Genomic DNA, 17,216 nt, shown 5'->3' with positions numbered 1-17,216 from the left:
GCTGAAAAAGAATTTAAAAAATTTGTCCAGGAACAACTAGAGTTTTAGAGGAGTAGGTAGCTGAAGAGGTTGAAATGTTAGCAAAGCTGCGCAGAAAATACCTGTTTTTGTTAATGGGCTAGAGAACAGCTGCTGAAGAAGTTTGTTCTCTGAAGTTCGCAACACCACCACTATGTCAGCAGGAAGAGTGTCTCTGTTCTTCTCAAGGAATGCACAGGCATCATATAATACCTAGCATGGGAAACAGAATCAGAAAAGTTGCCAAAAAGGGTTTCCCAACAAATACTATGTTCTTTAAAATGTGAACAGTCAAGATGACCAAAAGACCAGTTAGTTTGGCTCTGACAAGCCAATGAATTACCTGCAAAGCACTTAAAAGTGTACAGCTACAGCAGCGTCTCCAGAATGCGAACTGGCTATAAACAGCACCTATATTCATAGCACGTCACTGCACATCAAATTGGGTTAAATGGCTTAAATCATGTTGTATTATGCTTTGTCATGTCAAACTATGGTATGCATGAAGCAATATAACAGAGATACCTCATTAAAGCTTAAGTTGACAGTTTACGTGTGAAATAAGAAATGGTGCTCAGGTGGTCATCATCTATTTGTTGATCTATAACTAGACCTGCTAGACGAACAGGAGTAAATTGCACATCTAGGTACATTAAAATAGGCTTCTCATTGCTTCAAAAATGGTAGTAGGAAAGCAAAACATTAATTTATTTCAATTATTTTAACTGTTTTTATTATAAAGTAATGCCTGGCTATTTGGATTCATATAAGAATAAGTTAATTTTGCTTAGCTTTTTGATTATTTATTTATTTTTAATTGCAGTAATTTTTAGATCTGTTTTATTATCACTAGCAATATTCCTCTCTAGCCTAATTCCATGAGTTTACACAGAGAACTGGCCAGTGGTGTTTTTATCACTTGGACACTTGGGTACAAAGAATTTATTAAACCTATGTGAAATTTTACAGTTTTTCTTAACAAGCCAGAAAGCTGGACCAAGTTTACTAGAACATATCTTAAAATTTTGAAGTCTTATGAGCCAGAGATGAGACTTCATTGATAACTATATAAACCACAGCTATTTCATTTTGATTTTGTATATAAACAAAGATTTGGACCTGAAATCACAGGCAAAGCTCATGTCACGTGAAACAACTGGAATGTTATTCCCCATATAACATAACACATGGACTGCTGAGAACAAAAGAAATCAGGTGCTGCAGAGTACAAGGAAACATCTGTGCTAGCTAGCGCCAGTCTTCCCAATGTTCTCTATAGGATTTTAAGTTCTACTACAGACGCTGTTTTACATTGCATTTTATCCGTATACTTATACACACTCACACAGAGAACTACTGTGGCATTCACACGATGTTAACAATCGCACAGCCTGTTTGGGCTCCAGAGGGTTGCTCTGTTGAAATGGTTGTAATAATGGTGTTTCTGGTGCCAGATTTCTTTCAGAATAAAATGTGGTTATTGTCTACACAATTTTTGAAAGAGCCCGAAGGATAGGTTCTAAAATGGACTACTGCACATGAAAATTTTATCGTAGATTCTAGTTTCCATAAACTTTATAATTTTGTCTCTTAAAATAAAAAAAATCATAAAGCAGAAACTTTGGCTAAAACAAATAATGACCATACTGCTATTATTTGAACTAAATAAAAATCGCATGACCTTACCTTTCCAGCATAGTGCTGAATACCAAATGACAGTTCTACTCCTTTTGGTCTCCAAAAGTATTTGCATCGTAAGTTATCTTCAAATTTATCTACACATTGGGAAGAGACATTGATATAAGTGACTTAGAGTGACTAAGTAAAATCTTCATCCTAATTAGGGACAGTTTACTGCTCAAGAAGCCAGAACTACTATAACAATTTATATTATCAGATTGCTCAGAAATAGCTGTGTGCCAGCTTCTCTGTACTTTTTTCCGAGGTGCCACTTCTGAATGGAACAGCTCATTCTAAACTAGACCAGTCAGACTGGCTTTCACATCCCACTGTTTGTGGATAGTTCTCTGCACGGAAAACTATGAGGGGCCAATGACAAGGTGTGACAACTTCTCATATTTTGCTATGAATTTGCTTATATGTGTATAAAGGGGTTGGAGTGGGTTTATTTCAACTACGTGCACTCAAAGCTGTGCGTATATCTTGCTTTCTTAAATGCCTATTATTTGTATTGTTCCCTATCTTCCTTTCCCCATTTGTTTAGCTTTGTGCATCATGTTTTAAGTATATGTTAATGTCTTCAGGCTGGGATCATCTCTCATTTACTTTGGACTTCTACAGAAAAAGAGGCTTCTATCTAAAACCTCGACGAAAGAGTCTTTCTGTTTCCCATGACTACCTCTAAAGTGCTGACAGAAAAAGAAACACCGCTTTCTAAGAAAAATGTCTTTTATGCCCTGTGATATTTTGTATGCTCTTTAATATTTTGGAATTAGATTAGTGCTGATACTGTAAAACTTGCTATTGTATTTCTTTATTTGAACAAGCAACTAGAGACCTGAGGCCAGTACCAACTGACAGAATTCTCTGTCATGTTGACCGGTCAGAAAATACCATCAAAATGTTTTTTCTAATGTTAAAATCCATTAATATTTTGTGTTAGGCTCTTCTTTCTATTGACATTTAACCAAGCTTGTATTTAGAGCAAAAAGAACTACGTTTGGAATTTTGGCAGGGGTGGGTGGCGGTGTGGTGGGATTAATGATTATCTGGCACATCTGGAGAGGGCAAATTATCCCACTTTGCTGTCTCCTTGGGGGATCCTGCTGTACTGTGTACAGAGCAGTGCTGGACCAAGGAAAGTGCCGGTGTGAAACTCTTAAGTTCAATATTCAGTATTAGCTGGTTCATAGGACCCCCAGGGAGGCACACAGCTTTAGTACACAAATGAGGGCTGGAAGAAACCATAGCATTCATTCTATCTGTGACCTAAATTCAAGTTTCAACTCAGTCTAGCAGAAGTGAAAAATCTTGTACATATATCGTGCAATTTAACAGGCAGCTGTTATTTTTCTCTGACTAACAGTTTGAGTCTCTGCTGCACATTCCATTGAAGGAACTGGAACTCTGTTTCATATCTCAAGAAAAAATGTAGCTCTAGTAAACAAAAGCAAGACAACAGTTTTAAACATGGCATGTGCTGCACGCTTTAAAGTTGGCACCAAGATTTGTTAAAATATAAGTAAAATATGCATGAAGGAAGGGAAATATTCAGCCAGATGGCACACCAGAAATAACACACACTTTCTATTTATGATGAGATTATCTGGAGTGAAGCAGTATTTTCTAATTGGATAAACATGGGCCTAGGAGCCTGGGAGATCTAAATTTTACTCTCAACACGAATGTTGCTCACAGGGTGGTCCTAGGCACAAGATTCTACAATGTCTCAGCATTCTGAGAGATTCTACAACAACTCAGCAAATGGGGATAAATGCTGCTTGATGTACCTCACATACAGGGACAAGACACAGGTTATTTCCTTATAACACTGGAAAGACAGTTAGCCATTGACACCTGATATACAAGTAACTTTTGAAATATAGAAAGAACAGAAAATGCATAAGCAGAGAAAAATGATGAAGCACAATGAAAAATATACTTAAAATATTAAAGAGAGTTGGCACAGACTCAGCAGGACAACTAGACTAGTAAAACTTGTGTAAAGATGCCATTCCGCCCTCTCAAAATATATTTGTTATTTCCCAGAATTTTTGCTTGCACATACCAACTAAAGTTAGGTCTGTTGCCTGAGGAAATCGACTTTCTTCATCTAGTAGAGACAGAAGACCCATGGGTTTCTGGAGGAACATATCTAGAAGTGGACGGTTGTCCTCATACTCCACTGTCGTAGCATCAATTCCCTCACTCTGATATTCCATCTACAAAGTCGCCAGCACAGTTTTAATATTGAACCAGTAAAAGCAACATCATCACCAGGACATTTACGATGCACAGCAATACTCCATAGGCCCCAATAACATCACTTACAAAACTTCAACTGAAAGATGTCTTGTCTTGCATTTAAATCACATACCCATTTTATACGCATAATGTACTCCTGAACACGATCTATGGTTCAGGACAGCTGATTCAACTAGTCCTCACCAGAGTTGAATTTACCTGCTCAAGTGCAAAGATATGTTGATTGAAATAAAACTGGATCTGTTCATTAGCAATATTTATGCACAGCTGTTCAAAGGAATTTCTTGCGAAGTTCTCAAATCCGAATATGTCTAGTATGCCAACATTCATCCCATTTTCAGCATTGCTGCATGTGAAAATATAAACAAAATTCATCATGGGCAGCACCAAGTTAAAATAAAAATAAGCATAGTAACCAAGATTGCATAATCAATTCAATCTGCTGCAAGAGAGGAGAAAAAAGGGTGCTTGCGCCTAAGACAACTTGCGCATTTCACAGAATAACAGAATCACAGAATGGCAGGGGTTGGAAGGGACCTCTGCAGATCATCCAGTCCAACCCCCTGCCAGAGCAGGGTCACCCACAACAGGTTGCACAGGAACGCGTCCAGGGGGGTTTGGAATGTCTCCAGAGACAAAGACTCCACCACCTCTCTGGGCAGCCTGTGCCAGGGCTCTGCCACCCTCACAGTAAAGAAGTTCCTCCTCATGTTGAGATGGAACTTCCTATGTTCAAGTTTGTGCCCATTACCTGTTGTCCTGTCACTGGGCACCTCTGAAAAGAGCCTGGCCCCATCCTCCTGACACCCACCCTTTAAGTATTTATAAGCATTTATTTGTTCAGCATTGTTAACACTTTAGTTTTTCACTTGCTTCTTGCAAATTTCCATGAAGAAGGCAGGAGAAAAATAGGTATAGTAACAGACACTTAGCATCCATATTAAAACAAGTGGTTTCAATAGGCACATCCCAAATAAAATCTATTGTCTGCTCCTCCAGGTAGATGTGTTTTTGCTATACTTGGTCAGAAGGGTAATTACTAAGCCTGCTGCTGCTACAAGCTGGACTGTTAAGAGCCCATGTGCTGGCTCAAGTATACTCATACCAGAGTCACCACTAGAACGGCAAGTCTGGCTGAGGACATGTCTATATGATATACTGAAGTGCCAAGCAGAGATCTCAGATCAGAGACGTTTTCACATCACCTAAGGGGTTCTCTTGTTTCTAAAAATCTCTACAACTGCTTGAAAAGATCAAAGCAGCCAGATCAGTACCTGGCAATGAATTCATAAGGATGCACAATGTGAACATTTCTGTAATTATGAAAAATACAAAATCATCACTTACATCTAAAGCAGTAGCACAATAATAATTCGAGATCTATACTTATTACTAGCTTGCAAAAGCAGAAGGACTGTAAGGACTGTGAATACATACTGAAGTTTTTCAGTGTACTCCACTAATTAACCAGCCTTTGGTATGATTTTAATGTTCATTACATAAGAAGCATCTTTTTAAACAATTGTACAGCATTTTCAACACCCAATTTCCATTGATTTCAGTAGCTAAATTCAATTCGGCTCTTTGAAAATGCTGGGGTTAATGTCCTGGAATTGGAATTCAGTATCATAGCACAGAAGCCATTTTGAAGCCTTAGCCAAAATAAACACAGCACCCTTTCTGCAAAATCAAAAATATACAAATGGATGAACCCATCAAAGACATATGCACAGTAAATACACATGATTCAGGGATGTGTAACTTGCCATATATTTTTATCTGGCTGAAGTAGCGTATTAATACGATTTACAATCCAGCTGAAGAGCCGTCCATAAAGTGCTTTAGACATTGCATCTCGCACGTCAGCTGCTTTGTCCACGGTGTTTGTTCGGATAATGGTCTCCCCTCGAGTCACAACACAGTGGGAGGTTAGGGCCTCTTGAAGTTCTTCTGACCCAATACTTAGTAATGCAGCAGCTAAAAGACAGTGGAAAAAAGATACAGAACTGATTATGCAGCAGAAATCACCAGCATTGCCCAACTGTTACCACGACTTAGAGATTTTCACAAATACAGTCAAGTTGCATTTAGAGAACTGACAATGTCAAACTGTATTTACCATTATCTAAGGCTTCTGGGTTGGGAACCTCACTTTTGTCTGTTTGGTGTTGTGAAGAAATGGCAGCAAACTCAATATTTCCAGTATTTAAGATTCCAGTCAGAATTCTGTACACTGAGTACACCTCCTGTAAAAGATGACAAGAAGCACTTTTAAGGAATCCAATCAGATATATAACCATATTTAGGCTATGAAACAAAAAGGTGGGCACCGGAATGGCTATTAAAGCTTGTAGCTTGCTCTGAGACCAAGTTCTACAAATTCAAGTAAGCTCCTATTGATACAGAATACAGTGTGATATAGAATTGTGAATGGACCTGCCTGAGTACCAACTGAGACCTCAGGCTGGTCTTGGCTTCTGAGTGTGTGGATATGCTTTCACGGTTCTTTTTTGGCATAAGAGAGATTCTGTGGCACAGGTATGTATCCACAAAATCAAACGGCAGCCTGTGCATTGAGGTGGTTTTTATAAAGAAGGTCAACAATGGTTTAGCAATTGTATCTCTTACCTCATCAGTGAATCCTATAATCCTAAAGCAATGCTGAATCGCTTCAAACTGTCTTCCATAGGAATCTTTAGTAACAATATCATGCATTACTCTTCCAGTTTCATTATCAATATATCTAAATAGAGTGGGAGAAAGAAAGCACCATACTAGCAGATATGCCAGTACAACCTCTAGTGACTTCAATACAAGTACCTCAGTAACTTGAAAGAATATTTACTTCAACATCTTCTCATTATATATTTTGTTGCTAATTCATAAGCAGTTTTCATTTCTGTTGCACTAACTTTCGCTTATTTTTTGTTAGTATCTATTATAGTGTTACCAACATCTCACGCACATCTCCTCACCCCATACAGATCAGATGCACCCAAAGTACAAATACCAATTAAAAAAACACAACTCCAAAGCATGTTCTGGGTTCTTACTGAAGCATTACAGTAAGAAATCATAAGGTAACTGTCCTCATTTGAAAGTATGACAGAATTTCTATATAATAATAAGCTTGATTCTTCCTCCTCCTCTTTCAATAGTTCAAGTTCTCAAACAAATACAAATAACGTAATGCCTTATTGTCCATCCTCTTCTTTGCTTGGTAGGATTAAAAAAGATCCTTAAGGGATGGAGAAAGATTAAGAGAGATTTTAAGGCATCATACTGAAAGCAAGAGCTGATCAGTAGCTAATTACAAGGAGCAGTTAAAAAAGTGATAGTTACCTAGGAGGCTTTTTATCAGGAAGTCTATATTCAGAAAGTTTCTTCTGATGATAAAGGCCCGCATAAATATAATAAAATATATGGAAATTTTTCTCTCCCCTGGAAAAAAAAAAAGTATCCTTTTAAAGCACATATGTTTATTCTTGCGGTATCTTGTACAATGTAAAAGTAGAAGTTCTTATCATGAGCTCACTGAAGTAGGTAGCAAATCTTCCACTTGTTTTAACGGTGTAGGATCAGCAACTGCGAAACACAGAAACCCCAGCCAACCACAATATTTCTCCAGCGAATGGAGCAGCTCTGACTTCAACTCAAAAAGAACCTAACTGACTATTCTTGTCATCGTAGACTGTACAAAGGATCACTGCTTTTGCAGAAGAGAAGAAAGCACTTAAAATAAAGAATTTTGGAGACTTAAACAGAATTCAAACATTACATAAATGTGAAAGGACAGACAATTAATATACATACACAGCCTGTTTTATGACCCTTGATTTTTCAAGTAGATATTCAGAAATCTTTGCCCCCATTACAGCTCCTGTGGGTGTAAACATCATTTCCAGATATTTTCCAAAGCGACTTGAGTTGTCGTTGATGGCAGTGCAGGCGTTGCCAAATGCTTCAACCAGAGGATTCACCTGAAGAATTTTCTCACGCAAAGCACGGTTATTGGCCTTGACAGAACAGATACAGATCAGAAGGACCATTAAAATTATATATTGCTTACCCACAATCCAATTCTTGCTTCAGAAGCATAGCATCCCTTTCTCGTGCTTGTATGGACTTAGATACTGCATTAACCTTTCTACTTATACAACAACAGGGACAATAAATTGATGAGGAAGTGTCCCCCACGTAGGAAAAAACAGATTCTTCCCTCTCTCCAACTTTTCCGCCTCTGAGGTCTCACAGAATTAGTTATAGTACAAAACCCATCAAAAACTAAACGCATCTACTTAAGGTTAACCTTATACACTTCATTTTCCCATCATTTTGCACTAACAGCATTACTCGTAACATTTAAATGTATATGATTCTAAGATTACAGCCATAGCAAGATCTGTCATTCTTTTTGTATAAAAGAACAATGGTATATGTGATAAACACTGTAGATAACTACAGGAATTGAACACTAGGGATCTGGAGCCTTGTCTTTAAAAAAAAAATGCTGAATGGTTTGTTGTGGGTCATACTCTAGTATCTTAATGCAATACTCTCACATGCATGATTACCCCATCCCTAACTCAAGTGGGGCAATTCACATGAACAGTTTTAAGTATTAAAGATTAAATAAAGTGGAAATTGAGGGTGGGGTTGGGAGGATTTATTCATAGTTTTACATGATTGGTTAAGAAATACCTTTCCCAAGAAGGTCAAATGTTGGACGATCAGATGGGCACTTTCTGTCTTTCCAGCGCCACTTTCCCCACTGATGATAATGCACTGAACACACAAAACAAAACAGTTAAGTGCACAGCTCACCACACGGCGATTTCAGCTATTACTGCTCCTATCTGTTATTTAATGTTTAGTACCAAGACTACAAGTTATTTTAAGGGTCTACTCTCTCAACTCCCTTCTGAAAGGAAAGATCAGCAAAGGCTCAGTGTAATAATTCATTCCCTAGATTACTAAAATGTGTCTTGCAATGCCTGATAGCAACGTGTATATGTGCGAAGCAGTGACTGACGCATAAACGAGTGACCACGACTATAGGCTAAAGACACACTATGCACATACATAGCTTGTTTCAAACGCTTAAAACTCAGAAAACTGCCACAGCTCAGTTGATGACATAATTCACCAGTGCATCTGAGCTCACTGCATTGAATTCACATGAATTAACCCTGAAACACAGGGTAAAACTCTATTTAATACACTGATCAAAAGTCTGCTCCCGGCTTTAAAAATAATCTTAAATAATTGCTGCTGTGCAGATAGATTCTGTAGGTGACACTGATATTCAAGCTAGAAGAACAAATTAGCATCTAAACATTTCAGATAAATAGGCATCTGTTTATTGGATGATTCTGGAAGAACATATCCATCTTCTTCCTGAGTCAGCAGTCCTTAACACATGGTATTTTATAGGCTCTCCTAATGGCTTCCAGATTCAGGCATTAACTAAAATGGTCTAAATCACTTGGTATCCATCCTCTCTGCTGTTACGCTTCATGGACAAGATGGAAGTAGAAGGCCAGTTCACACCTGAACACTGAAGCGTTAACACTCAGGTCATGGCATGTAAGAGTTCTAACAACATGTATTATTTTTCCATTTTTCGTGTGTTCTACAGATCACCAGTACAAATATTAGTCTTCTCAAGGTGCAGTATCAAATGACATATAATTAAAATGTTAACACTGAGGAGCTGCAAAGATTCAAGTGGTTTTATGCAAACACCTGAAAATTATTTGTACCACACTGTGAACAACGATTCTTGGCTGGGGGAAGATACAAGGTCCTAAAATACTTGATGCAATGACACTTCATATAGAACTGAGCTTTGTGAAAAGGTTGGAAAGGTGTAGCCATTCTGTACTGGTGTCTTGTGGTATCTGAGAGCAGGTGCAAGGGTTGACTCTAAATAATGTGTGCAATATGACATTTCTGGCTCATTCATTTGCTGCTTCTTGGGTATTTTTGTTCTTCTTGGAAATAGATAATCCTGTTAATCCATCGTTGGGTCATGATACCTAACTTAATTGTCTCTATGTGACTAGAGAAGTCATGTACAACAATTCATACGATTAAAGCCCATGAGTTCTTGTAGAACTCATAAAACTCTTGTAGAATTGGCCAGAACTGGATTTCAGCTTCAGGAGGAATGTTAGAACTGGAGTCAATTTTCAGGCTTCACAGGAAAATATAAGGGAAAGCTCAATGGATAAAACAAACAGAATGAATACATTTCTGATCAGGCTACAGTGTTTACCTAATGCACCTTTACCTGAATATCAAACATAACATTCGCCAGGTAACGGAGATAAACATGCTCTTGTAATCCTTTGCAAACAGAAAATAAAAAACTGATTTAGATCTAAATCCAAATCACTTCCTAAATGGGTATGAAACATATAATATTAAAGATGTACAAAGTTAGCCTGACTGGCTAACGTCAGAACTAATTTTTTTCCCCAGATAACAAGTTCTCACATAACTTTTTCTACATGAGTACTTGTTTTGTTTAATGCCTCCATGAAAGAGCATCTAAGCCATTATAGAAGTACTAGCCATCTCTCAGGCCAGTGTACTTCTACGTACTCAGTAGAACTCCTTTTATCTCCTTCTTTGCTTGGTATTTTCTGATTGCAGACTTATTTTATTCTGCTTTTGTGATTTTAAAAAAGCATTTTCTATGAATTATTGTGTAATGTGCAGGGTAAAATCAGAAGGATTTTATAAATAAAAATTATTATTAGCCCCCAATATTCATGTACATACAGCACGTCAAATTAGAGAGTAAAAAGTTACAATCTTAAGAATGTAATAAAAAGAAATCTAGCTTCTAGAGCATGGTCTTTCATTCTCATTAAAATCATTGCTATAGAATTGGATTTGTGTCCTTATTACATATATATAGACCTATCCTTAATGTATTTTACTTAAAAAATTACTGAATGGTTCCTACTTTTTGTGACTTGCAGTTAAAGGAATTGATTATCCATTGTGTCGTATCATTGTGTCACAGAAAAGTGGTTCAGATTCTGTTAATCTGCTATGGCGCTGAGACCCTCCTGTTTTTCACAGGTGTAAATTATTACAATACCTCGTGCAAGACAGGCTAGAATCAGAGCGTGCGGGCAACATTCTGCAGCTGGTGTCAAATGCCAGGACTTCATGGTGGTCCAGTAAACTAGATTGGTCAGGTTACCCTATCATCTTATTTGACCTTTTAATGTCTTTTATGTCACTGTATCCTCTTCAGAATTCCCAAATCTGACTAGATTTCTACTCTGGTTTTCCTCATGTAGGAATAAAAGGTTTAAAGAAAAAAATTTCCCAAAGTATGACACAACAGAAGATTAGCCATAGCCATGTAGTATAGTGGCAGTATGATCAATATCTAAAGCAAAATGATCAGATTCTTACCTGATCTTTGCTGAATGTAACCATACTTTGGTAGGCAGCATCTGCAGAAGCAAATATGTGGGGAGGATTTGATGAACGCTTCACACCATGGTAAAGCTTGGAAAACTAAATTTAAAAAAGAAAGCACAGTAGTCAAGATATGGAAATTAGCTACATAATTAAGAACTGGCAAGAGGATAGTGACTATCTTCTGCCTGTTCAACAGAAAGTAGCTGCCTGTTTTACCACAGAATCTCCACTGAATCACCTGGAAGAAGAGTGGTAATTCTTGGCACTGCCCAACTTCTAGAATACAGATTACAACACCTAAAATGCACTCCGATGTTTCCCGCACGAGCCAGTGAAGAGAACTGTATCACAAGGAACAACATTTCAAACACAATCATTCAACCAAGGAAATACCCAACCTATACAAAAGAAATTTCAAAGATAACAGTGAATCTGAAATCTGGCCCCTCTACCTGCAACCCTGATTTAGGCACCCATGGAGACTAAGATTTATGGCTCCATCTCCCTTCATATTTGTAGGGAGTCAAGCTACTTCTATCTTTACAGCATTTGATTAACTCGTTTCTTTTAAGCAGCAGCTGATGGCACAGGACTTGTAATAACCCAATGGTCAAAGCAATTCTTCAGGAAGCAACAGCCTCATCATGAGGAGGTTCGTATAATGGCTTCTGTTTCCCAGAAGACAGCCCTAAATGCCAGACAAGAGGCACAGCTGTGGCTGGGGTAATTCTCATCCCTCCTGGGGAGTTTGTGCCACCAAGCAGAAAGGAATGAAATCAAATGAGACTGAATTTCAAATAAATAAATAAATAAAATTGTAGCCCTGCTTGTCTGGAAGAAGAAAAGGCTGGGGTTTAGTCTGTGCTCCTAGCTTCCAACATCACTTAAGTATTTCAGTCAGTGGGGTTAATATAAAACATAAAGTGAGTACTGTCCACAGCTTGGAATCTCTCTTACCTGGGGAGAATAAATGCTGAGATTCTGGAAGGGGTTTAAGGCTATTAAAATGTCTCCAACATAAGTATAAATTTGTAAGTCAGCATAGCGTTTCTGCAGCTGATGGATAATTGTATCCTGAGAAGATTACAAAAAGTTTGACAGTTAAACAGTAGCTTCCGAGTTAGGAAGATTTTTGTAAATATACTGAGAACACCGATTAAGAAATACTTATTATAAATGTTATTAATTATTTTTCAACTGCCAACACCACAAATCCAAACAAATACTTTACAATTCTTGCTAATGCCATAAATCTAAGTTAAATGGCAACTCCTATTTCCAGATTAGTACATGTTTGGTTACACCAGCCCGAGAAGCAAACCTTCTGAAGACAAAATGGCCAGGCACATTATTGCTGCACTTCATAGTACATTTCCATTTAATTTTTTATTTGACCATGAAACAAGGATAATAATTTTTCAAGGATTGAATTTTAAGTGGTAGTAAGAGACTGTTTTAAACAGGACACTAGCACAATTTAGTATTATGTCTTCTTCTTGCTGGCATGCAAATTAAGGATCACCAAAACAAAAATTTACAGATACTCTGCATATAGGCGATATAGTGAAATATGCAACTAATATTGTTTTATCACTTTTTATCCAGAGGCTGTAGATACCATATTACTCTATATAAGTTCATCATTTTTAGTGAAAATCACTTAAATCTAGATCTTCATGACTAAACTTCACATTTCATGAAACTCACAAAATAATTTCAACTAACATCACTCATAATTAAATTCTTCCACATAATAGGATTCACTGCTACTGCTTTTATGTCACTATATAGAATATTAACGAAGAGATGATAGCAGATCAGTCACGTGACAATTCCTTTGCCATGGTGAGACAAAAGCTTGCAAGAAGGAACTCTTCTCATTCTGTTAAAAGAAGCCTAAAAAGCAGAAACGAGCAAAATGTGAGGCACAATTGTCAGAAACTGCTACTCAGACTATACAGTACCTCATCGAGAACTTCTAGATTTACCAGATCGTCATCTAGAGAGTACTTGTCAGCTCCATCCACATGGTAAGGTCTTCTAGTATGTATTCGTTCATGCCTGGAAGTTTGTTAGTAAAGAGTGTTATAAAACTGTATCGAAGACAGCAAACATTAAGAGGCAATGGGAAGTCACGGCTGAGTGGTTTTGCCACGCAGAAAGCACAGACACACTCTCGGAAATACACATTTTTGCTTGAAATATCCTTTTATAAAAGCAATAGGTCAGCTTGCTGTCCAGTGTAATATCTGTTTTCTCTTTCACAATATATAAGCCTATCTAGTTATCAATGCTCAGAGAGAAAGATTTATCTGTAGGCTTACTACTCCCTACTCACACAGTAAAAATTCTCCCTCTTTTCCCTTCCCTTCCTGCTCTAACTTAATAAACTACCACTCTGCTTAATTAAATCTTGCCCCCACATACCCAGCCTATAGTACTGTCATCTAACAAAGTTACAAGAAGCAATAAGTAGTATAAAATCCTTCTGTTACCTTGGTGTATGCCAAAGTGCCTCCTCAGATGACCCTAGATCTGCCCCAAAACAACATTTTTGAACTACAGCTGCCATCAGACTCTAAATCGTATGGATGTTCAGTCAGCTTGTCCTCAGCGATTTAAGACACACAATAAGCAGCAGAGACAAACTGTCGCATAACCCCTTTATAATCAGATTATACTGAAGGAATCTTTGAAAGTGCTGTGTATATGTTTTTAAACAACACATCTTGTTGAAACAGGGACAAATCAAGAGGCTGTAATATGTCTTCCACAGAGGGGGTGAAATATGAATGCTGTAAGCACAACCAGGCTTTTCTTTACAACAAACATAATCAAAGCATAGTAGGAGGACACCCACCGAGATACAGTCTGCATCCTGCTGAGTAACATTTAGCATTGATCCTCAATGACAGTCCCTGACAGACTGTTTCTGCACTGGTTGCCATGTCGAAAGTAGGAACCACATGATCACACATCCCGAAACAACGCTAAATATTACATCAAGCACTAACAGAACGGTTCCGTGACTTCGCACGAAACACTGTTCATCTCTAATGTTGAAGATTAATATTAAGATGCAGCAGGTCTTTTTTTCTTTAACCATATCTTCATATACTCATGGAATTCTGTTTCAAAAATGAGCATTGAGGCTTTTGCTTTTTTCCCTTTTATGTACGCTTCTCCCTTTGAACCTAGTCAGCTTTCATTCAGTAAAGAGAATGTTTTCATATCCGAGAGCTATCGTATCATCAGAAGAATTATTGCATAGAAAGCCTCTAACAAAGAGGGAGGAGAAGTGTTAGCTATGAGTACAGCTTCACTGATAATTGTGAATCACATTTAAAGAACCTAATTTTTTTATGTCTATTTTTATTCATTTTCCTAATTTCCTTTTGTCTACTCTGTGAGTTCTGGAAAACTATTCTGTAATGGTTTATTTGAATTGTAACTAAATACAACTGTGCAAACTGTTTTGTCAGCTAGGAAATAAAATGGCAGGAACACAGCAGGTTTTGCTGACAGTCCCCCACTTACATTTTACATTCCCGGAGACGGTCGTTTGCTTGATGTTGTACATATGAAGAAATGAAAGAAGGAGAACACAAACAAGAAGCTATGAAAGAAAAATTGTTACAGTGGGTATTATTTCCAGTGGGCAGCATGAAGATCATGTGAATTCGTTCAACTCACTTAAATTTTCCATTTTCAGATCTTTGATTAGGTGGTGGGTTGTGGGTTCTTTTTGGCCTTTTTTTTTAAAACAGTCATTATATTCAAGAACATTACATTTTGCTGACAAGCCAGATGCTCAAAGAAGTAGAAATGTGTGTAAGTGGCCTAATGTACTACTGTTTTTACTAATTGTTGTTTCAACTTCAAACCAGAATTCAACCCCTTACTTCACTGCAGACAAAAATGCTGTTGCAAATAATGCAAATCATTTTGAGATGGGAGCACCCCTCAGTCTACAAATGAAGCAAATATTTTCACAGTCACTTTACTTCACGGAGATGTAACTAATAAAGCGATGGCTAGACATTATAGCTAGCATAGCTCATCTGTGAAGCTTTTTCTTCCTGGAGCAAACCATCACAGCCACAATATTAAATTGCAACAAGCTGCAAGTACGGATGTATCTACCAGAGAGGTGCAGGGAGGAGGGGGAAGGAGGGCACATTCAAACCTAAGCATCTCTAATTGCAGAATGGCTTTGTAAACTAATCTGTTATCTGATTGTGTATTAAACTCCTGCTGTTTCTTCTCCTTAAGTGATAAATGAATCAATTTTTTTTTATTGGGAAGTTTTTCCGGTTTTTTAACACTATGTAAATAAATAACTAAGGAAACTGGTCTTAGTCAAGTGTAAGTAAAACATATATACCTTTGTGCACATATTTTCTTGTGCTTAACTCATTTTCCTAAGTACATGATTAGGAAGAGGATATTAGGAGCATAACATCACATTAGCTTCAAATCTCCTGCTGGCCGTATCAGTTTTCTACTGACCCTATGTCCTGCAGATACATTGACAGAGTGGGAAGCATACAGACAGTAACCTTTAACTATTTCCACAATTTTACAGCAGAAATACAATCTGCTTTTAAAATATATATATATATTAAAAAAACCCAAACTTAAAAAGCAGAAGAAAATGCTCTTAATTTGGGAAATAACTGTTGCATAGAAAGTAGAATTATCAGCCATTTTTTCAATTACCCTTCCTTTCTGATAAAATGTACAAATTCTAAGCAAAAGGAAAATCAAAGGTGTTAGGTTATTTGCCTTAAGGTTCCAGCAATGTTCTCAATCATCCCCTGGAGGATGTAGTCTCGTCACTGACTAAAGAAGTGGCGTAAATGGCCAGTCACTCAAGGAACCTAACCTTATCAAACCTGAAGAGCACCATTAGATTTATTCCAGCATTTTAGTGACATGCACTGTCTGTTGAAAAACTGTCTATCCTCCTAAGCACCTTCCCTTTGCCTTTTTATCAGGCAGGAATAGCTGGAAGGGACAGAGTTTTCTTGGATTTTGGAGAAGGAGCAAAAGGCGAGAAGCATTTCTCCCTCGGGAGAACAGCTTCATTAAGAGGGTGGGAAGCATTAATTTATTCTACTTGTGGGGAAGATGGAGTTTGAAAGAAAATAACGTCTTTCTGTACTAGACACCAGCCATAGAAATAGAAATGCACTGTAAAGAGCTATATGCTCACATGACCCTGCTATAAAGCTGAGGATCGGAAGGAAAAGCTAGGTGGACCACACAGACTTCTAGATTGAAAAGTCATCTTGCTGGTAGGTCCAACCTGAGGAAGAAAGCAGCACAGACCAAGAATTTTCATGTTGATTGCGAAGCTTCCTCTCTGATCTCTCTCCCCTCCACCCCTAACGTTCTTTTATGACTGCCTTTACCTTGGCCTCTTGGTGCAGTTAAGCATTTATGTTTACTGCTTTTTTTTCCTAGGACTCACACGGGAAAAAACTGTTTCTGTACTTGTTATTCCTTATATTATTACCAATTTTAAAATGAATTGCACCCAAACTGAGACTGACATGAAAAATACTCAACACAATGAGAAAGAAAAAAGAGAGTCTGCTACTGCCACACAGAGAAACAGCCGGCTCTCTGTGCATCGCAGAGTGAATTCTGCTCCTGTACATCAAGTTTCAGCCTGGAGAAATTTGTTGAAGCAAGGTCATAATAGAAACACTGACACAGCCTTAATTACAGTATAAATGCTGCAACTCTAATGAAAATCTGTGCAACGTCCAGTAAAACCATATACAAAATAATCAGACCAAGGATCA

The 17,216-nt window shown here is 37.6% G+C and overlaps 1 protein-coding gene across 1 annotated transcript in view; it reads right to left on the bottom strand.

Moving 5' to 3' along the window:
• MYO3B (myosin IIIB) overlaps nt 1-17,216 on the bottom strand; it is a 193,217-nt gene that overhangs the window by 96,593 nt on the left and 79,408 nt on the right. The window contains exons 10-22 of the mRNA XM_054208150.1: nt 13,371-13,467; nt 12,364-12,480; nt 11,398-11,502; nt 8,665-8,748; nt 7,777-7,979; nt 7,306-7,404; nt 6,592-6,706; nt 6,083-6,209; nt 5,730-5,940; nt 4,162-4,309; nt 3,767-3,920; nt 1,705-1,793; nt 102-231 (exon numbers count right to left, since the gene is read on the bottom strand). Coding sequence (XP_054064125.1) covers nt 102-231; nt 1,705-1,793; nt 3,767-3,920; nt 4,162-4,309; nt 5,730-5,940; nt 6,083-6,209; nt 6,592-6,706; nt 7,306-7,404; nt 7,777-7,979; nt 8,665-8,748; nt 11,398-11,502; nt 12,364-12,480; nt 13,371-13,467 — 1,679 coding nt within the window. The remainder of the gene's footprint in view (nt 1-101; nt 232-1,704; nt 1,794-3,766; nt 3,921-4,161; nt 4,310-5,729; nt 5,941-6,082; nt 6,210-6,591; nt 6,707-7,305; nt 7,405-7,776; nt 7,980-8,664; nt 8,749-11,397; nt 11,503-12,363; nt 12,481-13,370; nt 13,468-17,216) is intronic.

Source organism: Rissa tridactyla, chromosome 7 (genome assembly GCF_028500815.1).
Source record: "Rissa tridactyla isolate bRisTri1 chromosome 7, bRisTri1.patW.cur.20221130, whole genome shotgun sequence".
NCBI lineage: Eukaryota > Metazoa > Chordata > Aves > Charadriiformes > Laridae > Rissa > Rissa tridactyla.
Note: the sequence above shows the minus strand (reverse complement) of the source record. Positions and strands in the feature narration are given on the sequence as shown.